The sequence below is a fragment of the Aotus nancymaae genome, unplaced genomic scaffold, assembly GCF_030222135.1.
Source record: "Aotus nancymaae isolate 86718 unplaced genomic scaffold, 86718_ANA_hifiasm-v0.15.2.pri h1tg000019l, whole genome shotgun sequence".
Classification (NCBI taxonomy): domain Eukaryota; kingdom Metazoa; phylum Chordata; class Mammalia; order Primates; family Aotidae; genus Aotus; species Aotus nancymaae.
In genome coordinates this window covers 44,554,462-44,581,013 of record NW_026988431.1, presented here as the reverse complement: position 1 = coordinate 44,581,013, position 26,552 = coordinate 44,554,462, and the positions used below count along the sequence as shown (strand labels likewise).

At 41.8% G+C, this 26,552-nt stretch overlaps 1 protein-coding gene across 5 annotated transcripts in view; it reads right to left on the bottom strand.

The window, feature by feature from the left end:
• Window positions 1-26,552, bottom strand: part of MED12L (mediator complex subunit 12L) — a 366,898-nt gene that overhangs the window by 330,275 nt on the left and 10,071 nt on the right. For all 5 annotated transcript variants that reach the window (XM_064378799.1, XM_021669546.2, XM_064378797.1 and 2 more), the window contains exon 2: window positions 4,742-4,846. In XM_064378799.1, the coding sequence (XP_064234869.1) occupies window positions 4,742-4,846 (105 nt within the window). The remainder of the gene's footprint in view (window positions 1-4,741; window positions 4,847-26,552) is intronic.

Sequence of the window (26,552 nt, the reverse complement as noted above, 5' to 3'; positions counted from 1 at the left end):
GGTGTCTTTGTCTGCCTGGAAGATGGCGACAGCAGGGTGTGAGAAAATGGCCGCCTGAGTCACATGTCTGGCCGAGTATTCCCCACCTGAAGTGAATTGGTTAACTATTCCCAACCACCTTCCCAGGTCCTTGGGCCACAGACAATCCCTGAGTACTTCCAGCTCTTTCTGCATAAGTTCAGATCTATGGCTAGACCCAACTCGAACTGGAGCAGGAAGCAGAACAACTAGAAGCCTCTCCCACCCGTCTGCCTTCTTCCCCTCCTACTCCATCCTTCCCTCAATCACCTTTGATTCATTTTTTATGTGTCCTTCCAGTGTTTCTTTATGTGAATACAGGTAAACACACATCTATTATTTTTCTCTTCCTTGTATGTATAGCTCATTATGCACACTTGGTAAATATCTGAGACCCTTCCTTATCTGTATACCAAAAGCTGCTTCATTTTTATAGAGGCATAACAATGTACTGTGTGGATATATATTTTATTTAATCAAGCTACCATTAATGGACATTCATAGCATTTGTTCCAAAATTTTGCTGTTACAAATCATACTAAAATGAACAGCCTTTCACATTTGTTATTTCAAACATAGCTAGAGCTTTAGGATAACTTCCAGAATTCAGATTGTATAATTCTGCAATTTTAATAAGCATTGCCAAATTGCCCTCCAAGAGGTTTATACAATTGTGTACTCCCTAAAATAAGGTACAAAAGATAAGGTTTTTGTTTTTAGGGTTTTATTTTGTTCAAGACAGAGTCTTGCTCTGTTGCCCAGATTGGAATGCATTGGTGTGATATTGGCTCACTGCAACCTCTGCCTTCTGGGTTCAAGCGATTCTCCTGCCTCAGCCTCCCAGAGTAGCTGGGATTACAGGTGCCCACCACCACACCCAGCTAATTTCTTTCTTTTTTTTCCTTTTTTTTTTTTTTTACACTAAAGATGGGGTTTCACCATGTTGGCCAGGCTGCTCTTGAACTCCTGACCTCAGGTGATCTGCCCCCCGGACCTCCCAAAGTGCTGGGATTACAGGTGTGAGCCACAGTGCCTGACCAGAGATAAGATTTGTTTAACATTTGTTCCCATCCATCCAAAGTTATTTTTAAAAATAATTCATTTGCGGTGGCTCACGCCTGTAATCCCAGCACTTTGGGAGGCCAAGGTGGGTGGATCACGAGGTCAAGAGATCGAGACCATCCTGGTCAACATGGTGAAACCCCGTCTCTACTAAAAATACAAAAAATTAGCTGGGCACGGTGGCACGTGCCTGTAATCCCAGCTACTCAGGAGGCTGAGGCAGGAGAATTGCCTGAACCCAGGAGGCGGAGGCTGCAGTGAGCCGAGATCGCGCCATTGCACTCCAGCCTGGGTAACAAGAGCGAAACTCCGTCTCAAAAAAAAATAAAAAAAATAAAAATAAATTCATTTGATAAAAATATGGGGAAAAATTTAGAAGTTACATTATAATTCATGTATTTTATATTTATAAAATTAAATTCCCCTCAGAAGTCTTGGGTCCTTGAGTAAATCTCACAGAAATAGTGGTAGAAAAAGTCTAACAGATGTTATTTTTATTCACTCAGTTATTTAAATTGACATAAAACTTGATACAACTGAACAATTTAGCAGTTTACAACAAGAGACATAAAGCATTCATACTCTCTGTTATGGACTAAATTGTACATCCTCAAAATTCATCTGCAAGCCGTAACCCTCAATGTGACTATATATGGAGATAGGTCCTTAAGGAGGTAAGTAAGGTTAAATAAGGTGACAGGACTGGGACCTAATCCAGTAGGACTTTATAAGAAGAAGAGACACCAGGGAGGAACACACAAGGAGAAAACATGCGAAGACACAGTGAGAAGGTGGCCATCTGCAAGCCAAGAAGAGAGACAACTGGAGACAAGAAGTCTGGTGCCAAACTGCCCTCCAACAGGTTTATACAATTGTGTACTCCCTCAAACAAGGTATAAAAGATAAGGTTTTTATTTTTTGGTTATTTTTTTCTTTTTCTTAGAGTCTCGCTCTGTTGCCCAGGCTGGAATACATTGCCATGGTCTCAGCTCACCACAACCTCTGCCTCCTGGGTTCAATCAATTCTCTTGCCTCAGCCTCCCAGAGTAGCTAGGATTACAAGTGCCCACCAACACACCCGGCTAATTTTGCTGACAAGTCTGGTGTTTTATGTTGGACTTCCAGCCTTCAGACGGTGAGAAAATAAATTTCTATTGTTAAAGGCACTCAGTCTGAAGTATTTTGTTATAGCAGCCCTCATAGATTAATATACCCTTAAACCAAGTATTAATACAATTCAGGGAATTTATCCTAAAGAACAAAATCAAGTATGACTACAGTTTCTTTATAAATAACCATGAGAAACTGGCAAGAAACTAACTGCTGTATATAGAGGTTTCAGTCAATTACATAACATACATCATGGAATGTTATCTAGCCATAAATTATTATTCATATGACTACTTCAGCCATAAGGAAAAGTGCATACAAAATAATGTTTCAATTTTTTAAAGATCAATTGAGAAAGATGAAAAAGCTCTAAGGCTGGGCGCGGTGGCTCACGTCTGTAATCCCAGCACTTTGGGAGGCCAAGGCAGGCAGATCACTTAAGGTCAGGAGTTTAAGACCAGCCTGGCCAACATGGTGAAACCCCATCTCTACAAAAATACAAATATTAGCCAGGCGTGGTAGCACGTACCTGCAGTCCCTGCTACTCAGGAAGCTGAGGCACGAGAATGGCTTGAACCCGAAACGCAGAGGCTGCAGTGAACAAAGATTGTGCCACTGCACTCCAGTCTGAGTGACAGAGCAAGACTCTGTCTCAAAAAAATAAATTAAATTTTAAAAAAAGAAAAAATTCTGGAGATGGATGGTATTGATGGTTGATATTTGCAACGACAATGCAAATGTACTTAATGCCCAAGGGCTGTACACTTAAAAATGATTAAATGGTAAATGTTATGTTTTATCATAATTTTAAAAAAGGAACACAAATTACATATACATAATTGCGGTTGGTAAAAAATTGTACCAAGATTGGAAAAAGACAAAACTAAAAACATTGTGTTTGGTCAATGGGACTCAATGGGACTACCTGCAGAAAATGTTTCTATTTTCTTTCACACTGCTTAAGTAATCTCTTATATATTTGTTTATACATGTATGCACATAAAAACAGATCTAGAATGATACACAAACCATTAACATGTTTCTCTGGAGAAGGAAAAGGAAATAGAAATTCACCTGCATATCTGATTTCTTTTCATTTGTATGTATGATGTTTTTAATTTCTGTTAATATCCAACTCAAAATATATGAAAAAAATCAAACAGTAAAAGAATACAAATAGAAATACAAACAATTCTATTTATATTCCTAATTGATAAGATAAACACACAGAAAAAGACATTTTAAAAAATTTTGAGCACAACATTCTGACTATATGCTTTTAATGAAAGTTAGTCTAAGAGCAAAAAGTATTGTAGAAAAACTGTACATTTATTCAGTAGTTTTGCTGTTGGAGTGGCACCGAAGTACTTTATTCTGGAACTTTTCTATATGTGTTGTAAGACAGAATAAATGAATAAATATATTGATACTAATAAGAGCCAGGGTTCTCAGTTTGGGAGAAAGGAAACCTAAACATGGAATATGAAAAGGTAGGGGAAATACCCTGCAGCACTGGGCTAGAAATGGTAATGATAGGTAGGTAGAAAAAATATGTATCTATGTTTCCCATCTCTATCCACTGAGAAAGCCTAGAAAGAATGACACTCCAGTAGCACTGAGCATGTCTAGCATCCAGATCTGGTTTGGGAAAGAACAAATTTGGAATGTGTTTTGGTGACAAAAGTAAGGAAGTGCTCATAGGATGACAAGGTCATTTAACCAGGAGCCAGGTTAGAGGGGCCCCTACTGGCCGAACATGAGACAATCTGAGCATCAAAAAGAAAAATGAAGGTATGGATTGTAATACATTAAATTAAAAGAAAAAAAAATCCAAAGTGATACTAAAAACTTGAGTTTAAAAGGAAGCACTTCTTTTTATAAAACAATGCCAAGTAAAACATGAGTAAGGAATGATAATTAAAAAACCTGCATTTTGTAATCACCAGCAAAATAAATCATTCAGCAGGAGTCATCAACTGATGCTGAAATAACAGGGTGAATTTTTATTGAAGAGTAGGATATTTATATGCTCTCACCTTGTAGACCTTACTAAGAGGTAGAGATGACTACCTTTCCAATGCAGGGAGATGGTAGACACCACCTGGACCAAACAATCAAACTATAACCAATAATAGGGCAAACTGGCATTGCATGTCTCCTGATATGATGCAATGTTGTCTTCTTACAAAAAAATCTAACCTGAATCCTGTCATGAGAAAACAATCAGAAAAATCTAGAATATAGCACTAGTATGTCAGACAACTGACCTGGGCTCTTCTAGTACAGCAGTCATGAAAGCCTTTTTAAAAAGGCAGGAGAGAAAAGGAGGAAGAGAGGTAGAGAGCTGTACTGTACTAAATTAAAAGATGTGACAGCTAAATGCAATGTATGATCCCTGATTGGATCCTGGGGAAGGAGAGAGCATACAGGGTATTTAGGGGAATTCTGAGTATGGATTGTGGCTTAAATAACATTAATTTATCAACACTGATTATCAAGGGTGTCACATATACACACTTTTTCACAAGTTTAAGGAAACAATTAACATTACCTTTGATGGATTAATTACAATATTTCTGGCTGAGCCATGTTCATCTCCAGTGAAGGCTGGCTGATTATTGAAGCCTTGCTTTACATTCACAGCAGTAAGTTCATCCTGTTCAAGAGAAGGTACTGATTAAGCAGAAGGATGTAAAAGCTTCAACATAATCCAACATATGCATCCTGAGTAACAGCTAAATTTGTTATACTCTGTAGAGGAGAATTCTTGAAAGGACAACAGTCAAAGAAGGCAGAGATTGAAGTTTAAACACCAATATGTGAATGTGTAGAGAGATAAAGCGAATGTGGCAAATGTTAACTATTGACTCTAGGTATAGAGCATATGGGTGTTCATTATACTATTTTTTTTTTTTTGGAGATGGAGTCTCTGTTGCCCAGGCTGGAGTGCAGTGGTGCAATCTCGGCTAACTGCAACCTCCACCTCCTCGGTTCAGGCAATTCTCCTGCCCCAGCCTCCTAAGTAGCCAGAATTACAGGTGCCCGCCACGACACCCAGCTAATTTTTGTATTTTTAGTAGAAACAGGATTCACCATGTTGGCCAGGCTGGTCTCGAACTCTTGACCTCAAGTGATCCTCTGGCCTCAGCCTCCCAAAGTGATTGAGCCACCGTGCCTGGCCCATTATACTATTCTTTAAACTTTACTGTAAGTTTATAATTTTTTTAACTTATAAGTTAGAAAAAGAAAAAAATGAGCAAAAATTCCACAGAAATATAAAATGATAGAATTTTTTTAAAGAATTGTTTCCAGGCTGGGCGCAGTGGCTCACACCTGTAATCCCAGAGCTTTGGGAGGTCGAGGCAAGTGGATCCTCTGAGGTTAGGAGTTCAAGACCAGCCTGGCCAGCCATGATGAGACCCCATCTCTACCAAAACACAAAAATTAGCCAGGCGTCATGGCAGGTGCCTATAATCCCAGCTACAGAAGGTTGAGGCAGGAGAATCGCTAGAACCCAGGAGGCGGAGGTTGAAGTGAGCCGAGATCACACCACTGCATTCCAGCCTGGGTGACAGAGCAAGACTCCCTCTCAAAAGAAAAAAAAAAAAAGCACTGATTCCAGAGAGTCCATAGTTTGACTCTCCATTCCTGACCAGCCTCTCTATGCACACGCCTAATTTATGTTTAAGAAAGCTGGGTCACTAGCTTACCCAAGACTTATGGTGAATTAAAGACAAATGAAGGGTTCCTAGGCACATGCCTTATGATTACAGCCACACAACATCACAACCTACAACTGAAGGGAAGTTTAGAGCTGCAATGTTTTCTCACATATTTTGGCTCACTTGATCTTTACCAACTCCAATTCCAAGGGAGACAGTAGACATGTATCTTCATGCCCGTTGTACAGATGAGAAAAGTGTGCCTCACTAAGCTAGTGCAGCAACTGGACAAAGCCAGCACAGAAATACTATCTTCTAAATCCTAGACTAGGAAGAGAAATTTCCATGACACCATGCCACCAAAGAACAAATGCCACATGAAAATGTGGTCTAAAAATATGTGGCTACAACTCCTACTCTCCTTAAAAAGATCTCCTACTGGATAGACATAGGAACACTTTTCCAAGGTCATAACACATCAAAAATAACCCAAGCCTTTAAAAAAAAAAAAAAAAAAAAAAAAGACCTCCTTGCCCTACCCAGATTATCAGAGTTACGGAACTAAATTCGAGTTTCTAAAATACAGACTTGAAAGACTAAGAGGGAGAGGTTTGAATAAATGAAGCTGCCTCCTGCTCCCCTCACTCCAAGCCAAGAAATAATCCTAGTAACAGTTGTAGTAATAGTAGCCACGGCATAAGAATAAGATATACTTATTACTTTAAGTAATTGCTGCATGCGTAAAATGAAAAACAGCAATTGATCAAAATCACTGCTAAGATTAATCAAGAAGCTTAGAACAAAATAGTTTATGATATTTAAGCACCTGACCAAAGTCTAAAAAGGTCACCTTGGCTAAGAACAGAGGTCTCCTGGAGACATGCCATGTAACTTTACTTAATTATGTGTGCTCTTACGAATGCCTTGGCGAGCCACTGTTTTGGCGAGTTTTCAAAAGACCCCTGTATAGGAAATTTCACTTAATGGTAATCAAGTCTCCTCCAAGCACAGAAGGTCACTGAAATTGTGATCCACACAGAAGATGAGTTACAAGTACATATCAGAAGGTATCTCCAAACTGCTCCCACATTTTCAAATAAATTATGTGAAAATCTAGGGCAAAACTACATAATGCATACTTTAAGTCAGAAAGGTTTCAGTCAACTTAAAGCCAATATGCTACCATAATTTCAGTAGTCTCTGAGACTAAGAAAGTAGGAGTACTAGCAGTGAAGTCAGGGAGAAAGTAGGATGAGAAAACTGAATATTTATCTTTGATTTACCATCAGAATATTACAAGAAACATTGAGTAACAGCATATGTTTTTACTAAAAATACATTCTGGCCTAATCAAGAAGAATGTGTGAGGTTTTCAGAACCACATAGTTCTATTTAGTGTTGCTTCACTTTTTAGTTTAAACTAACACCAGATCAGATAGCTGCTCGTTGTATCCAACTGCTAATCAACGGCATGAAGAGATGCCCACTCCTGATGTGTGCACAAACTCAGAATCCCCAGAAGAAATAGAACATGGAACTAGATATACATATCTGTCATCTACTTCAGATTTTCCTCAAACTAGAAGCCACACAGATATTATTGGGAGCCTTGAGTTCTGAGAATTTTAAACTCTGCATTCTAAATTTCACAAAAATACATGTAGAATTTGATCACTTCTCACCACCAGCACTGCATCATCTCATGCTTAGGCAATGCAATGGCTCCTAACTGGTCTAGCTTCTTACCTTGCCCCCGAAGGACCCTTTCACCACAGCAGCCATAGGAAGCTTTTTAAAACTCAAGTGAGATCATGTTGCTCCTGCTCAAAACCTGCAATAATGCTCTATTTTACTCAAAGTACAAGCAAAGGCCCTATGATGTCTTAAAAGTCCCTGTGTGATCTTAACACCATTACCTTTCTGAACTCATCCCTAACCATACTCCCCTTCACTAACGCGGTCCAGTCTCCTTGAAATTCCTCAAACATACCAGCCCAACATTCTCTAATCAGGGACTTTGCACTGTCCATTCCCTCTGCCTGGACTGCTCTTTTTCCTGGTGTCCACATGGTCAATGACCTGACCATCTTAAGTTTTTGCTCAAATTTCACATTCTCAATGAGAAATGTGATGACTCTATTTAAAATTGGAACTGCCCACCCATTCCCTTTACCTCCCAGCATTCCTAATCCTTCAACAATCCATAGCATTTATCACCTAAAACACACTGTCATTTATTTACAATGTGTATTATTGCTCTCCTCGAGGAGAAGGTAAGGTGCATAAAACTGGGGATCGTAATTTTGTTCACAAACGCAGGCCAAACACCGAGCCCACAGATGCAGTACCTGGCAAATGGCACACATCGCAGGTGTTCAATAAATATTTGTTCAAAGAATAAATGAATGAATGACATCCTATTCTGAACAATTAACATGAGCATATTCTAAGTCACTACCTCATGAATGTGGAGCTGTAATTGCATTTGTGTTTCTAACCAGCATCGCTTTGTCACCCAGAGTAGGGGCACTCACCCCAGCAAGCCTCACACACCATCCTGAAAACAAAGATTTTATAACATCGATTTCCCTAGTGTGAAATGAAATTCATAGATAACTTACCTATGCCAATATATTTTAAAATCAATATAATGCTCTCATTCTAAAATTGTTAAAAAGGAAGTAACTTACGATTAAATAGGCACTTCAACAGGAAACGCTCAGGCACACTACACTGGACTCTCACAACTGCAAAGTGTGGTCAATGGCCCAGGAGCACTGGCATTACCTGGGAGCCTATTAGAAATGCAGAATCTTGGCCAGGCACAGTGGCTCATGCCTGTAATCCCAGCACTTTGGGAAGCTGAGGCAGGCGAATCACAAGGTCAGGAGTTCGAGACCAGTGTGGTCAACATGGTGAAACCCCACCTCCACTAAAAATACAAAAAATTAGCCAAGCGTAGTAGTGGGCACCTGTAATCACAGCTACTCAGGAGGCTGAGGCAGAAGAATCACTAGAACTCAGGAGGCAGAGATTGCAGTGAGCCAAGATCACACCACTGCACTCCAGCCCAAGCAACAGTGCGAGACTCCATCTCAAAAATAAATAAATGAAAAGAAATACAGAATCTCAGCCTCTCCCACCGAGTCACAAACAGCATCTTAACAAATTCCCACATGATTCATGGACACATTAAACTTTGAAGAAGCAGGGTCATAGAAGACAAATTGTTAAATGTTTGTTCCTATGCCTAGCATCAGCATAACATAGTAACTACAAAATGCAAACTGATACAGACAGGTGTGCTGTACTACCATTTAAAATGAGCAGGAAGAGCATAACATGAATTTTTTGAAACAGTGAAACACTCTTGGTACAGTTTCAAACTAACAAAATAGTCTCCCAACATATTAAGACACAACAGTTATATTCCTCAGAAACTCAGTGTATATTAAATGTATATTAAAATCATACAAAAAATACTCTGAGATCATATATAAGACAGATTCCCACCTGAGATAGGAAAAAACAGTTGAAGTTCAGTGACACATCTGAAAGTGCAGGGGACACAGGAAAATTCTCCATGGAGCCCACCCATCTGCACACTGAGGACAGCCCACCCACTCAATGGTAGCAGCCACAAGCAACTAACTCCTCCCATCTCCCGCCCAGATTTCCACAGCGCTTCCAGTGAGAGTCACAGACCCAGCAGCCACAACCAACTAACTCTTCCGATCTCCTGCCCAGATTTCCACAGCACTTCCAGTGAGAGCCACAGATAGCTTTTATCTTTTAGAGCCCTATTCTGAAAAGGGGGTTTAAGAAACCAGGCTATGGATTTAAGAAACACTGAGCTCCACCCTGAAGTGTCAAAGTCTTGCTCATGCTGCAACACCACAACAATGGGGATGCTCTAATTCCAACTCATTAGGCCATCCTCTAGCTCACAGCTGTGGTTACAGGTGAATACATGCTGGTACCAGCTAAGACTGAATGATGGAGATGCACACAAGAGGGAGGAACACACCATGGGTAAGAGCCAGGGGTCTGTAATCAGACAACTCAAATTCAAACCCCCCACTCCATTTAAGAGGGGCTCTAAGCAAGCTCTGGGACCATTGCTGTGTCTCCGTTTCCTCAATTGTGAAACGGAGATAGTAATAGTTTCTACCACGTTATCTCTGTAACCCAGTTCAAAAACGAAAAAAAAAAGCCAGGAGAGTAACTAACTTGGCCAAGGTCACACAGTAGTGAAGAATTCCAAAAAGTCCATGCTCCCAACCATCATACCCTATAAAAATGGCTGGCAATTAGCATTGCTGCTATTGTTTGTATCATATTTTTAGTTCCAGAAAGTGATAACCTGAAGCTCCAGTCAGCAGAGAAACAAAAAGCCTTCTTGGAAAATTAAAATAACCCTTTCCTTAAAGCAGTGGCTCTCAAACTTTTGCATCCATCAGAATTCCCTGAAGAACTTACTAGAGCAAAGCTGCTGGCCCCACTCAGAGTTCCCACTTCAGTAGGTCAGAGGTGATGCCAGAGAATCTGTATTTCTAACAAGTTCCCAGGTGATGCTGATACAGAGACCACGCTAACATGAAGACCTGAGGTTTCTGCCTCTCTAGAAAACCTGGGTTTCCATGCCCAGTGCCAGCGTTGGTCTCACCACCAGGAAGAAACTGGATGTCCCATCTTGGCTCAAGAGCAGGAGATCCCAAGAAGAAAAGTCCATTCAGAATTCTCTACCGCACCCTCTTCCCCCATTGTAAAGGCACAAACACAAAGCTACACACACACACACACACACACACACACACACACACACACACACACACACGGATCCAGGAAGGAACAAAGTATATAAAGTTTTCACCTCACTCCTTTAACTTTCTATAGAACACTAGGGTCACAGACTACTCGATTACATGAAGAAGCAAACAAGAGCCAAAAAAGAACCTTGGCAGTCACTTCTGCAAGGTTTACTAGTACAAAACTTTAGTTCAGGGTCTTAGAGAAACTAAATGAAAGGAGGTAAAAATCCAGAGCACCACAACCAAAAAATGCACCCTGATGGTCTATTTCCTAAAGTTTCTGAGAAGAGTTAACATTAATGACAAGAATCCAAAAGGCAAGAATAAGATTCAAATTCCAGAGTGTTAACTATTGTTGCTTAGACATTATTTATCAAACTCCAGTAATGCACCAATAGACCCCTTTTAGAGGAAAACCACTTTATCTAACCTGAGGGAGTCTGTAGACCCCAAGTTTGAGAAACTGGACTGGGAACATGGATACTTAATGGTATTAGGCAGCATTAAGAGATTCAGAATAAGAGGTAATGTGTGTTACATGAACTCAAACAACAAACTTTTATGACACTGCTCTGAAGGCTTTTGCCAAGTCTAATCAGGCAAAAATAGAAAGAGGAGAGTCCAAATTCTGGAACAGCATACTTCTAAAACCCCCAAGCCAGAATCTGTAAGGGACACAAACAGCTTCCTCTTGTACTAGCCTTGAACCTCTTCAAAGACATCTCAAAATAACGGAGGGTAACAGCCACCAAAATTCGTACAATGCCTTTCCTTACAGAGATTTAAGCTTGTTCAGCTATATCTAGCCAACAATTCTTAGGATAGAACTTCCAGCAACTACTCTGTCCATCTGCAAAGGTGAGGCAACTAAGATCCCAAAAACTTGAGGCACACACAACAGTTAGTCAAGATCTCATTCTTAGGATTGTGCTCTGGGAACCAGATCAGCAGCACTGAATCTTTTTCAATAAAAGGACTAGTAAGGTTGAACATCTTCCCATTGTACAACGTGCAGAGTAAGAGAAAAAGTACTTTTAGTAACCACTGGGAAGGAGAGGAGACCATGAATGCAGAGATACTTTTAAATATGTTTAACATTAGCAGCATCTAGGACAAAACAGCTGTACACACACATCCAAGATCAAGTATTTACTAAGCCAAGAGACAATACCAGCTGAGAATGTAAATTCACACTCCTCACCAAGCGGTCCAAAGTAGCAGTGCACCAAACTACTGTGCACATGGATTTCAACAGGTTTACAACAAAGTAATTCAAACATAGAGAAAGGAGAACTCTTACACCTCATCATTGGTTTCGACTAAAATCACAAGCTTTAAAGCAATTCTAGGGAGACAGGCACACGGAGAGAAACAGAAACCAAAGCCTAGAAAATAGTGCATGCTAATATATGAAAGATCTGCGTTCACGCTGTATTTTTGTATTCTACACTGATAACAAAAATCAGACCTTCGATACTTTGGGTAACGTCCAAATGCATTCATAAATCTCATGCATTTACCTTGAACTTCAGAGAATGATCTTATATTTTGGATCACTTTCAAAGCAATCTTTTAATTTCGGTGAAATGTTTCACTGGGAAAGTGAAAACATTTTGATGCTGGTTTGGGAATTTCTTAAGCTCTTTCTCATTCAAGAAAAAAAAAAACCTCAGTTTAACACAATTTTCAATGGTCATCTCAAAGGCAGATAATGCACACAAATACATACTACAGACATTCAAAATCTCCTCCAGCGTCACCATCTATCGCACAGAACATGCACAGAAACTCCCAATTTTCTCAGTCACCTAGTAACATCTAGCAAACTAGTTCCGTGACTAAACTAGTTCCGTGACAGAAATTTCCACCAGGGATAAGAATACCACAGAAGTAGAAAAATAGCCCTCTATGTGCTAGTCAGGAAGGCTGGGTTAGCACAAGTCTTACTCAGAACAAACAAAACATTTTTCATGGTTTTATAGCCATATTTCCCAGCCTTGTCCACCTCTCCCGCAAAAAGAACATTCTCTCAGACCCCCAAGGATGTCTGTTTGGGAAACTGGGCTATGATAATCCCCATGACAGATACATTTAATTGTGATCAGGCAATACCTACAGTTAGCAGCTACAAAAGACCTGGAAGATAAGGGAAGAATCTTTTACTCCTCATACCTCGTAATTAACCAAACCTACCCATACTTCTCCCAAAACATATCTCACACCTTTATTCCTTCCTTTAAAATACTACAGCCCCTACTCTGACTGAGGCAGCTGTTACAGCAGGATCTGGCTACTGCTCCGTACACATTTCACTTCTGTCCCGCATGCCTACTGGCCCTGGGCGGATCTTCCTGAAACAGTTTTTTATTCTGCACTCCCCTATTCAAAAGCATCAGAGAAGGCTTTCTGCTCTTTTTCCCCTGAGAAGGAAATAAAGCAGCATCTAGCATAACTGTCTACAAACCCTCAGTAACATCTCTGGGCTTCTCCCCACTTATCTCTGGCCCCAAATCAAAACACAGTTACCTAGGACTGGCACTCAAAGCCTTAAACAATCAGCCCAGCACTCCAATCTTGCTTCCATTCTAAGTCTCAGAGTCACATGGATCTGCATTTGAATGCATAGCCTTACCTACGATTGAGACTGAGGTACCTGATCCTTCTGCACCTTGGTGGCTTTGTTTGAAAGGAGACAGAAATAACTCACAGGACTGAGGTTACATAAGATTAAATGTGCAGAGTTTAGCACAGTGCCTGGTCCATTATTAAATGTCCTATAAATGGTGGCAATTGTTGTTATAGCTGTTTTCTATTTTAACTTTCATTTAATCTACTTTATTATATGCCACCCCACATATACTGTCGTTTCAACGTCTACGCCTTACATCATGCGATTCCCACCCCCTGAAGTATATTATTATAAAATATTTTATATTTTTCATGCCATAGCTCAGGGCTTGCTCCCTGTCCTTCATTCAATTAACAAATAATTATGCAGAGTCTGTGTAGACTCTGCTAAGTACTGGGGATCCCACAGTGAGCAAACTGCAAGTGTTATAAATACTCCAAAGTGCCTGCTCAGAAAGCAAGTAATAGTGGCTTAAACTAGTCTGGAGAGTTAGACAAGAAAAAAGTGATCTTTGACCTGAGCTCTAACTGCAAAGTAGGAGTTAACTTCAAGAGAATAGCCCTTACAGTGATAAGGTTCTGACATTTTGCATGAAGTGATACAATATTAAATCTAAGGAGCTTAGGAATAGTTGGGGTGTAGATTGTAATTCCTAGAACAACCACTCCAAAAAACAACATAAATAAGTATAACTAAAATGCAATTGGTCAACAAAAGCTATTTTTAAAATAGTCTAACAATCAAAAGAAAAAAAAGCTGTAGACACAGAAAACAAATAGTGAAATGGCAGACCCAAAGCCAACCATATCAATAATCACATTATATGCTAATCAAATATTCATGGACTAAGACTCCAATTAAAAGACTGGAATTGTCAGAATGAATGAAAAAGTAGAGCCCAACTATACTTTCAATACAAAGATATACTTTAAATATAGAGACAGAAAAGTTGCTAGTAAATGGATGGAAAAGATATATACCATCCAAACAATAAACATAAAAGAGTTGAAGTAGCTATATTAATATCAGATATAGTAGACTTCAAGACAAAAAGTATTATCACAGATAAAGAGGAGCAAGTCATAATGATGAAAAGGTCAATTCATCAGGAAGGCATAACATTCACTGGTGCCTGTGTGCCTAACAAGAGGAAAGACACGAGGATGGGCATGGGTAAAGCCTTCAGGGTTGGGAAAATTAAAGAAAGAACGCTGTCATAGCAGGAGCAGGAAGGGGAATGCAGCTGTAAAATTTAAGAATAAGCTGGGCACAGTGGCTCACACCTGTAATCCCAGCACTTTGGGAGGCCAAAGTGGGTGGATCATGAGGTCAGGAGTTCAAGACCAGCCAGAACAAGATGTTGAAATCCCATCTCCACTAAAAACGCAAAAATTAACCAGGCATGGTGGCAGATGCCTGTAATCCCAGCTACTCAGGAGGCTGAAGCAGAGAATTGCTTGAACCCAGGAGTTGGAGGCTGCAGTGAGTCCAGATTGTGCCATGGCATTCCAGCCTAGGCAACAGAGCAAGACCCCATCACAAAAAAAAAAAGTTAAGAATGAAGCAGCAGAGGTTGCGGGAGAGACTATGCAGGGTCCGTGGACCAAGTAAAGAACTTCTGTCTTTATTCTTTATCATAAAAACAGTAAAGGTTTTTGTTTTTAAGATGGAGTCTCAGTCTGCAACCTCTGCCTTCTGGGTTCAAGCAATTCTCCTGCCTCAGCCTCCTGAGTAGCTAGGACTACAAGCACCTGCCACCACGCCCAGCTAATTTTTTGTATTTTAGTAGAGACAAGCTTTCACCATGTTGCCCAGGCTGGTCTAGAACTCTTGAGCTCAGGCAATCCACCCACCTCGGCCTCCCAAAGTACTGAGATTACAGGTGTGAAGCACCATGCCAGGCCCAACAGTAAAGGTTTTAAGCAAGAAGGTGGCATCAGGCCAGGCATGGTGGCTCATGCCTGTAATCCAAGTACTTTGGGAGGCTGAGGCAGGAGGACTGCTTGAGACGAGGAGTTTCAGATTAACCTGGCCAATACAGCAAGACCCTGTCTTTAAAAAAAAAGAAAAAAAAAAACAGAAGGTGACATTATCTGACTTGAATAGAACTGCAGTGTAGATAACTGACCAGAGTAGGGTCAGAGGAAGCTGAGGTAAGGGGATTAGGACCCAGCTACCAGGCTCTCATGAGAGTTGGAATATCCAAGATGGTAGAGATAAAGAGAACGAAGAAATGGAGGGATATTTAGGAGGGAAACCCAACAGGATTTACACTGACTTCTTGAATGGAATGACAAAAACAAGGTTGTCAAGGATGTCCTAGACTTTTGGGATGGTAGATCTCCTAAGAAAAGGTACAGCCACGTTGGGGGCTTTTTGCAAAGGAAGGGGAGCAGATCACAAGTTCAGGTATAAAAATTGTAAGTTTGAGGCCATCAGATACACAGACAAAATGTTTCTAGTAGGCACTCAGCTATACAGGTATAGAGTGCCAAGAAGTCTAGGCTGGCGTCATAAAGTTATAAGTTGTCTGCATATGGCTAGTGCCTGAAGCCTGGGGATGGCTGGGCTCACCTAGAGAGAAGGTCAAGTGAGAAAAGACCAGGACCTAGGACAGACCCCGGGGAAAATCTAGTATTGACTTAAGAGCTTGTTAGAGGAGGAGAAGGCTTCAAAGGAGTCTGAGACGGTGTGGCCAGAGAGGAGAGAAGGAATCCAGGAGTGTTTTACCTCAGAAGCTGAGGGAAGAAATTGCTTCCCAAAGGGAGGGAGCAACAGAATCGAGTGCTGCAGGGAACGTGGCCATCCCAGGTGACCTAAGACGGGTGTCTCAGCAGATGATGAGGGCAGAGCCAGACTGGAAAGAGCAGAGGAAGAAGTGGGAGGTGAGGAAGACAGTGAGTACATCAGACGCTTCTGGAAGTCTGGAGAAAGAGGAGAGATGTGAAAATGGGGTCTAGTGTAGAAGGAGATCTAAGATGTGAGAGCTTGGTGTGTGTTTTAATAACACCAGAAAGAAAGCAGCGAAGAAAGCAGTTGAGGCTAACAGGAAGAAAGAGAGATGGCAGATACATTGAAGACCCTGAGAAAAGAGGAGGGGATGACCTGCCAACCAGGCCCCAGAAGGCAATAGCTACTAACAGACCAACTCAGGAGGATGTGCAGAGGAGGATCTGAAGAGAGGCCCTGGAGCCACACTGTGATGGGTGGAACTGGGTCCCTCAAAGCATCCTAACTCCTGCACCTGTGCATGGTATCTTCTTTAGGAATAGGATTTCTGCAGATATAGCTAAGTTAAGATAGTCACGCTCAATTAGGGTGGCTCCTAATGTCCACATATGAGAAGGGATGGACACAGAGCTAGCAGACAGTAATGCGAAGACAGAGGCAGAGATTGGAGTTAGGCTGCCATAGCCAAGAAACACCTGTAGCTAGCAGAAGCTGGAGGAGGCAAGGAAGGGTCTTGCCCTAGAGGCTTCAGAGGGAGGATGGCCCTGCCATACCTTGATTTCAAGCTTGTGGCCTCCAGAACCATGAGAGAATACATATCCAGGGCCGGGCGCAGTGGCTCACGCCTGTAATACCAGCACTTTGGGAGGCCGAGGCGGGTGGATCACAAGGTCAAGAGATCGAGACCATCTTGGTCAACACGGTGAAACCCCGTCTCTATTAAAAATACAAAAAATTAGCTAGGCACGGTGGCGCATGCCTGTAATCCCAGCTACTCAGGAGGCTGAGGCAGGAGAATTGCCTGAACCCAGGAGGCAGAGGTTGCGGTGAGCCGAGATGGCGCCATTGCACTCCAGTCTGGGTAACAAGAGCGAAACTCCATCTCAAAAAAAAAAAAAAAAAAGAGAATACATATCCATTGTTTTAAGCCACTCAGTGTTTGATACTTTGTTATAGCAGCCCTAAGAAATGAAAGCATACAGGTAGGGGAGGACAGGCTCTGCTCTATTCCTCATGACAAGACTGGTCCCTAAAACCAGACCATTTAGCAGCAGCAAGGGGACCATTACTGCAGAGTCTACAATGGCCAAGAAAAGCAGCTTCACTAAGGCTCCAGATAAGCAGACAGCTCGGCCACATACTTCATAGCAATGAAGACTGATTTCTATTTGGATCTCCCATACTTGACATGATACTTAATAGGTGTTTGAGGAGGTTTTTTTTTGTTTTTTGTTTTTTGTTTTGAGACAGTTTCGCTCTTGTCGCCCAGGCTGGAGGGCAGTGGCACGATCTCTGCTCACTGTAACCTCCACCTCCCAGGTTAAAGTGATTCTCCTGCCTCAGCCTCCCAAGTAGCTGGAATTACAGGCATGTGCCACCATGCTGGGCTAAGTTTTATATTTTTAGTAGAGACAGGGTTTCACCATGTTGGCCAGACTGGTCTCAAACTCCTGACCTCAGGTGATCCACCTGCCTCGGCCTCCCAAAGTGCTGGAATTACAGGCATGAGCCACCATGCCCAACTTGTTTGAGAAGTTTTTTTAAAAGGTGAAGGCTGGGGAAGAATTTCCGATTACAGCCAAAACATTTACAAGAGAAAGCATTAATACCAGCTTCCTGAAGAGGGCCAGTGGTAGGGGCCTAACTGACTTAGGAGAGGCAGGACTTCCCTAAAAGGCCACCCTGTCCTTCCTCTGCCCCAACCCTCTTACACCAGAGCCACATTTCCATCAAAGCCACATATGAAAGTCAGCTCTTTACATCTACTGTCACCTATACTGCTATTAGGATTTACCCCCATCCAAATCACACCTGCAGGCCAACAATCACTAACCAAAAGTATATGAGCTCAACACAAAACAGCAAATACTATCTTAACATCTGTACCTGGAACAGGCAAAAAGAAAAAATCACGGTAATAATACCACTCCCTTGCATTTAAACAGCATTCATGGCCATATTCTTAATAGTCAAGTGGTTTAGGTAGGATGTGTCCCATTTTGTAGGGTAAGAAACTGAGGCTGAGAGGTGAGAAGTAAAATGGATGGTTAGTGTAAGGCCGATTGCCTCCCTGGGAGGTCGGACGCACACCACCACCCCACTTTTTTTCCGAAAGCTCGGACATGCTCCGGTATGTTCCCTTTTCCCCTTCTCACACAGCCTGGCTTTCCCTTAAAGAACCCAGTAAGCAAGCAGGGTCTTGTGATTCTAGCCAATAAGCAGCCAAGTCTTTCTAGCCAATAGCAGCTGAGTATTTCTAGTCAATAGCAGTCGAGTCTTTCTAGCCAATAGCAGCCGAGTCTTTCTAGCCAATAGCAGCCAAATAATTCTAACCAATAGCAGCCAAGTCCTGTATGCAAACAAAGGCTTGTAACCTTACCCAATAGTAGTCCTGCTTTCCCACAACCAATCAAGCTCCTTCACTCCCTATAAAACCCCACGTCTGAGAGGAGTCTGTGCGACTTCTCTGGCCCCTCCTGTCGGACCGCAGAACCTCGCCCGGGAGCCTGAATAAATTCCTTCATAATGGAGCTTCTTGTGTTGGCCTCAGTTTCTTCCTTTTAAACTCGGCAAGAACCCAAGAACAAACCTCACAGTTAGGTGGCCATATGAGAATCAAGCCCCAAATAGGTCCAATATGCTCTCCCATACAGTGAAATCTTTGAGGAGAGCACATTGTGATTCCAACAACCTTAAACTGGAATCCCATCTCCCTTTCTCTTCCATGAAATGGAGATCACCCCAACTACCTCAGGTCTACTGTAAAGAATAAGTAAAAATCACTTGTGATGCAATCAATACAGTAACTGGCACACACACTAAGTAATTTTAAAATGGTATCACCATCACCATTATAATTACAATCTTTTGTATGACCAGCACATATGGCCCAAACTGAGCACATGACTGACTACTCAGTAAATTCAATTTGGACGGAAATGACCACCATGAATGATGTGTTGAGCACACAGCTCTCAGAAGTGCCAATTTCCCATGACAACCTCCTTCATCCTACCCAGAAGTGTCCTAGTGAGACAGGCAGTTCCTCCTCCCTCATTTAAAAGTGGGAGAGAGCCTCTGATTCCAATTATATCTAAATATACTTAGCATTTACTCTACTCTTATCTAAATAATTGTATCCCATTAATTAATTCATATTCGAATCACATTCAAATGCATATCACCCTCTGATATCAAACACCTGGATGTTGCTCTCAGAAAAAAAATCTAGGAAACTGCAGGAGAAAAATACTTGAACTTTTAGATTTGCATATTCATAAAGCAAGAAAGAAGACTTAAGGTATTTGCTAGTTTATGCTGCCCAGAATTATATTTAAGGCAGCCTCAAATGATAGTTTTCTCTTTCGATCCTTTATTGCTAAGGTATGCCATATAGTTCTTGCGCTGCAATTTTACGTAACAAATTTTTCCTTTAAATCATTTTTCACAGAGTACTTAACAAGCTAACGTGCTAGTAATCTGAGGGCGGAGAACACAAACATAAGCCATGGTTTCTGCCCTCTGGAGTCCAGTTAATTGACTTACACTTACCCGTAATGTAGCTCCTTTCCTTTATCCTTCTTTCCCACCTCAATTCTGTCTCTGATCCCACATTCAGCACCCATCTGCAGGAAGCCATGTTGTGGGAGACAAAAGAATGATTCCCACCAAATGTATTGCAAATTCATGAAAAATAACAACAAAGCCAGAGGCAGTGTCTCACACCTATAATCTCAACACTTCGGGAGGCCCAGGCTGGATAATCACTTGAGCCCAGGAATTCAAGACCAGCCTTGGCAACACAGTGAGACCTTGTCTCTATAAAAAATAACATAAGTTAAAAATAGCCAGCATGGTCCCAGCTACTTAGGAGGCAAAGGTGGAAGGGGTGCTGGAGCCCAGGAGGTTGAGGTTGCAGTGAGCTGTGTTCACTGCAGAACAGTGAAGATCCTTCTTCTTGCTTGAGAAAAAGGAAAAAGAGAATGGAAATGTCTCTTTTTTTGTTGTTGGTGGTGGCAATTTTGTTCATTAGTTTTAGCCCAATTGCTCAGAAACAGAGGGGCTAAACGTTTAATTTTGAATCAAGGAAACAAATTTCCCCTGGTAAACCTCAGAAAACCTAGTCTAAACAGTTGACCTCTGTTAGCGCCTCTCAGCGTCCACTCTTTTTATTTTCAGGGGGCTTACTCATTTGCACCTCCACCAAGCTCCAAGCAAATCTGGTGATTAACCATCCTCCAGGCAGCCCACAAGGAGATCAATAACAGATGTTAAAGGGAGATTTAAAGCACAAGACAAGCAGTATAAACCAAAGCCACAAGGGCCCTTTTAATAATAAGACCTTCAAGTAAACTAGTTAATGCCAATTAGAAGTCACAGGGAGGCCGGGCGTGGTAGTCCACGCCTGTAATACCAGCACTTTTGGAGGCCGAGGAGAGTGGATCACCTGAGGTCAGGAGTTAGAGCCCAGCTTGACCAACATGGTGAAACCCTGTCTCTACTAAGAATACAAAAAATAGCTGGGTGTGGTAGCTCACGCCTGTAGGAGGCTGAGGCAGGAGAATTGCTTGAACCCAGGAGGTGGAGGTTGCAGTGAGCTGAGATCACAGCACTGAACTCCAGTCTGGACAACAAGAGTGAAACTCCTTCTCAAAAAAAAAAAAAGTCATCGTCACGGATGGGTGGGAGTCTGGGAGTCTGAGTATTCATTCCAATTCAGCACCCAAGGAATACAAATGCCTGTCCCATCATTGAAGACTGAGTACAAAACTGTGTCACTCTGAGGTCCTCAAGCAACAGGACCTACTATCCTAGCTGAACAGTGTCCCAAGAAATATGAGCATTGTCTGTTCTCCTCTCTTCCTTTCCTTTGACCAATCTGTCACCAACTGCCAATTCTTCTCCAGTCCTATTTAAAGCCCTGATCACTCCGGCTCTTTTTACTTCACGCTTTTGTTACTAGAGTCGTCTTCCTCCCAGCCTCCCTGACTCCATTCTCTCCCACACTGGATTTATTAGGCATGAGGTAGTGAGATAAATCTGACAGCAGAACCACGTGAGTTCACCACCAACCCCCACCCCGCAACCTGCTGGGGCTCCAGCAGATGCTCCACCAGGCCTGATATGTGGAGAAAACGCCCCCCTCCCCTTCCCTTCCAGCTTTTTTTTTATGAGAGGGTACAGCATGTCCCACCCATTCAGGTCCTGCCTCTCAAGACCCTACACTGTCCAGTGTAACCTCCATGTATCCAACCCTCTCTTTTCTGAAGTCACACAGCATTCTTAGACTCACTATAAAAATAGAGCAGGATGGTTACAGCATGAGCTTAAGGAATGCAACTCCATCACTATGCTGCTCAATGACCTTGGGCAAGTTAAGTACCTCCCTGTGCCTCAGTTTCTTCATTTGTAAGCAAGAGATAATAATGCCCACCTCATAGGTATTGTGAGGCTGGCATAAAACCAAACACCTAAAGCACTCAGAATAACCAACACAAAAAATAGTGGTTATTATAATGTGATGTGACACTCTGTACAATCTACTGAATGTATATCTTATTCATCAATTTTCAAATAAATAAAAACTAATGCATTAATCATTGTAAAAACTGTTTTATGGCTGAGCATGGTGGCTGACGCCTGTAATCCCAGCACTTTGGGAGGCCGAGGCAGGTGGAACATGAGGTTAGGAGTTCAAGACCAGCCTGGCCAAGATGGTGAAACCTTTTCTCTACTAAAAATACAAAAATTAGCCAGGCATGGCAGCGGGCACCTGTAATCCCAGCTACTCAGGAGGCTGAGGCAGGAGAATTGCTTGAACCCGGGAGGCAGAGGTTACAGTGAGCCAAGATCACGCCACTGCACTCCAGCCCATGTGACACAGTGAGATTCCATCTCAAATAAAATAAAATAAATAAAAATTGTTTTATGTGGGTCAGCAAACCAACATTAACTTCAAGAGCAGTGCTACCACCTGGAGTGTGGTCTGATATTGTCACTGGTCCTCAACATGAAATGTGCAAAAACTGAGATTATTGGGAAACTTGTATAGCAATTTGACATTACCACTACATTCAAGCAGCATTTCATTTTTCTAGTAATTCATTTTTATCATATTAGTCTACAACAGATTGAAAATTAATTTTTCTAAAAACTGATTCTTTGCCACAGTTATTTTGAGAAGCACATTTCTAGAGGAGACAGATAGGAGGCTTCTATTTCTTTTCTACACCCCCATATCACCTAACTCAGTGGAAGACACGTATCAGTACTAAGTAAATGAAAATATAATTTCAAAAACATTTTGATTAGTTAATAACTTAAAAGCAGATTCAAGTGAGTAGTAGAAATGTAAATAGTATCTCCAATTCCTAACAAATCTTTTTCAAGAGGGCGTTTACATTTAGTCTGAAACTGACCAGAGTAAAAACAAATCTGACCCCAAAAATATTTTCCATACTGTTAAATAACAGGACTGTGTGAAGCTTTATTTTAAAAAAAAGGAAGAAGAAGAACCTCAGCGATGTCAATATTAATCTACCTTGCAGAACTCAGGAGAATGATAAATTATTTAGCACTGCTTTGGCCACAGTTTTTATAGATTTTCCATACCTTTAAGTAAACTAGCATCTTAGTAAAAAATTCCAACAACACTTCAAACAAAATACATTTTTATTAGTTCTTCACTCCTGCCAATGCCGTAAATAGTCGAAATCTCAACAACCTCATTAGATTATCCATGAATGAAATGGCTGGAAAAGGAAAGCAGCAAATTCTACCAAATTTTAATTGACAACAAGGAGGCAGTTGCACAGCTGATCTGCGCCACATTGGATGTGGGCTGAAGGCTGAGTTATTCTTACTGAGTGAAATCTTGGCACATTCAAACTGACTCTGGAAATGCCTGTAGAAAATTCAAGGTCACTGTGGAGCCCTGTGTCAATTATGTCTCCCCTCCTTTCTAAGAGGAGGGGGATTTATAACAAGGTCAAAGCTACCACTTCCGTTGGGTCCTCAATCCCCTGCCTCAAGGCCAGTTCAGTCTTTGCTCAGACTGAAAATCAGATCGACAAAAACTAAAAAGAGGCAAATGGAGCTGGAGCCTGACTGGATGTTAACTATCTCTTTGGGTCACTTAGTATCTGCACCCGTAACTCCCTATCAACTGCCCTCCTTGGAGATCCCCTGACAGAGTCCAGGAAGTCCATCCCTAGAAAGTTCCATCTCTCCAGGTCATCCAGATCCTCCATCTCTTTGCACACTCTCAACAGGTAATCACACCCATGACTTCAATTATTTATGAATACATCACACCCAAATCCAGACCTCTAGCTTCCACTACTATACACTTCAACCTGGACTCCCCAGGGGCTCCTCAAACTGAAAACATTCAAAAATGAACTCATTCTCTCCCTCCCCGCCCCCCACCCCATCCTTGGAAAACAGTTGAACAAATTACTTTGTTCTCTATGGTATGTTAGTTTATGGACCACCACTGATCTACCTATCCAACAGTCTAAACAACCTCTGGGGTTCTCAAGAACATTTCAACTATTTGTCTATCAAAGGCCAGATTTGTTTCATGTTCCTCAACCAAAACAATGTCTTGAAACAGACTGAATACAGAACTAGATACAAAAATCTAGACATTAAAGAGATTTGCAAAAATGTAAAATAATACCACTTTTTTTCACTTTTTTTTTTTTGGTTTAGGAAAAAGTTATTTTCCATTAAAAAAAAAACACACAGTTTAACATGAAATTGGTTGACTCTGATTTTTTAATGAATACATACTTAAATTTCTCAGTTTTAATTTCTAACACAGTAAATATTGAGAGATGTAACCTACATAAATAAAAGCTTTATAAGATCCCCAATGTTTAAGACTGCAAAGCATTCCCAAAATCAGAAAGTCTGGAAACCACTGACTTAAAAGTGTTGGCAAATTCTTGGGCCCCTTCTTCTTACTTCACATATCCACCTTATTGATTCTGCCATCCGAATAACGTTTCTCATAAATTCACCTCTTGATATGGTTTGGCTGTTTCCCCACCCAAATCTCATCTTGAATTATAGCTCCCATAATCCCCATGTGTTGTGGGAGGGACCTGGTGGGAGATAACTGAATCGGGGGTGGTTCCCCCATACCGTTCTCATGGTAGTGAATAAGCCTCAGGAGATCTGATGGTTTTATAAGGGGTTTCCCCTTTCACTTGGCTCTCATTCTCTCTTGCCTGCCGCCATGCGTGCCTTTCGCCTTCCACCATGATTGCGAAGCTTCCCCAGCCATATGGAACTGTGAGTCCATTAAACTTCTTTTTAAATTACCCAGTCTCAGGTATGTCTTTTTATCAGCGGTGTGAAAACAGGTTAATACATCCCTCCTCGTTCTTCCCGACCCTCCCAATCCCATAGACCAAAACACACTCCCTAAAAGATATTCACATCAAATCCCACAATCTGTTAATGTGACCTCATTTGGAAAAAGGGTCTCTGCAGATGTAATTAAGGATGGGATCATCGTAGATTATCTGGGTGGGCCCTAAATCCAATGACAAGTGTCCTTATAAGAGACACCCAGAGGAAAACAGCCAGTGGAGAAGACCATGTAAAGATGGACGCAAAAATTAGTGATGTGTGGCCACAACTCAAAGAAACCGGTGAACACCTGGAGCCACCGCAGGGTGGAAGAGGCAAGGAAGGAGTCTCCTCTTAGAGCCTTCAGAAGGAGTGTGGCCCTGCCAACACCCAGTTTTCAAATTTCTGGCCTCTAGAACTGCAAGGGGATGCGTGAATGTTGGTTTAAGCCACCCAGTTTGTGGTCATTTGTTATTGCAGCCACAGGAAACCAATCACCCACTTCCAGTTCTGAATATCAAGGACAACCTAGCTAGGCAATCCTTCCGCCTCACTGTGACCTTCACAGGCACTGAAACTGCAACCCTCAGTCATCTTAAATCTCATTCCCTTATCACCCTTGAATGGTGGCTCACTGCCTCCACCATAACATCCAAAAGCCTCCACAAAATAAAGACCCCATGACTGCATCCCACCTTTTCCACACCAACCCAGCTCTCCTCTTAGACACCTCACACCATGCAACAGGCCCACAGCCCCAGGCACACCCACATCCTTTTGTCTTGTGACCCTTTGCTTGTCCTGCTCCTTTGTCCTGGAATTAATCGTCTTCCCTATCCTCAACCCCATCTACTCCTACACACCCTCAAGTTCCATATTCAAAAATCTCCTTATCGATTCCGTCAAAAAAAAAAAAAAAAAATGGGTCACTCCCTCTCCTCTGGTTTTCCACAGCACTTTGTATCTTCCTCTCAAAGAATATCTGAAACATTGAGCTCCGCATTTACAGGTCCTTCACTCCCTCTAGACTACAGTTTCTCAACCCTGGAACTACTGATCACAGGGGCCAGTTAAGCCTTTGTACGTGTAGGGGGCTGTTTGATGCATTGGTGAATATTAGCAGCATCCCTGGCTTCTACCCACTAGATGCAAGTAGCAGGACACACACCCAGTTGTAAAACCCAAAATGTCTCCAGACACTGCCAACGTCCTGAGGAGGAAGAAAATGGACCCCTATGCCTCGCCAGTTGAAATCCACTGCTCTAGACTGAAGGTCTGGGGAACCAGGACTGTATCTAATGCTCTTAGCATTTGCGGATTCTTATATGCATTCATAAAATGAATTTTTGAGTTCTAGGTGTGGGCCAGGCACTATGTTGGAAGTCAGGGACGTAGTAGGAAATAGAAGTCTTTGGTCCTGTCCTCCTAGTGCCATAGCTGGCAAAGAGCCAATCACATTTGTTGAATGACTGCATTTATTTGTCATGAATATTTATAGTAAGATTTCATGCAAAACATGAAAAATAAAATCCAATGGCTAATATTTTTCTCCTCTTCTCAGGGTCACAACATTGTACAACTATGAAAGATCCGTTTATATAGGATGTCATGTACATGTTGCTTCCTGGAACCGGGCAACTGGTACTGCTTGTGTGTGTGTCTCTCAAGAGAGCTACCCATAAATAAGAGGGTATCTCAACCAAGAAAGTGAAGCTAGGTAAAGGCCAAGCATGATGGATCACACCTGTAATCCCAGGACTTTGGGAGGCCAAGGTGGGCAGATCACGAGGTCAAGAGATGGAGACCATCCTGGCTGACATGGGGAAACCCCGTCTCTACTAAAAATACAAAAATTAGCTGGGCATGGTGGCACGCACCTGTAATCTCAGCTACTCAGGAGGCTGAGGCAGGAGAATTGCTTGAACCCAGGAGGTGGAGGTTGCAGTGAGCTGA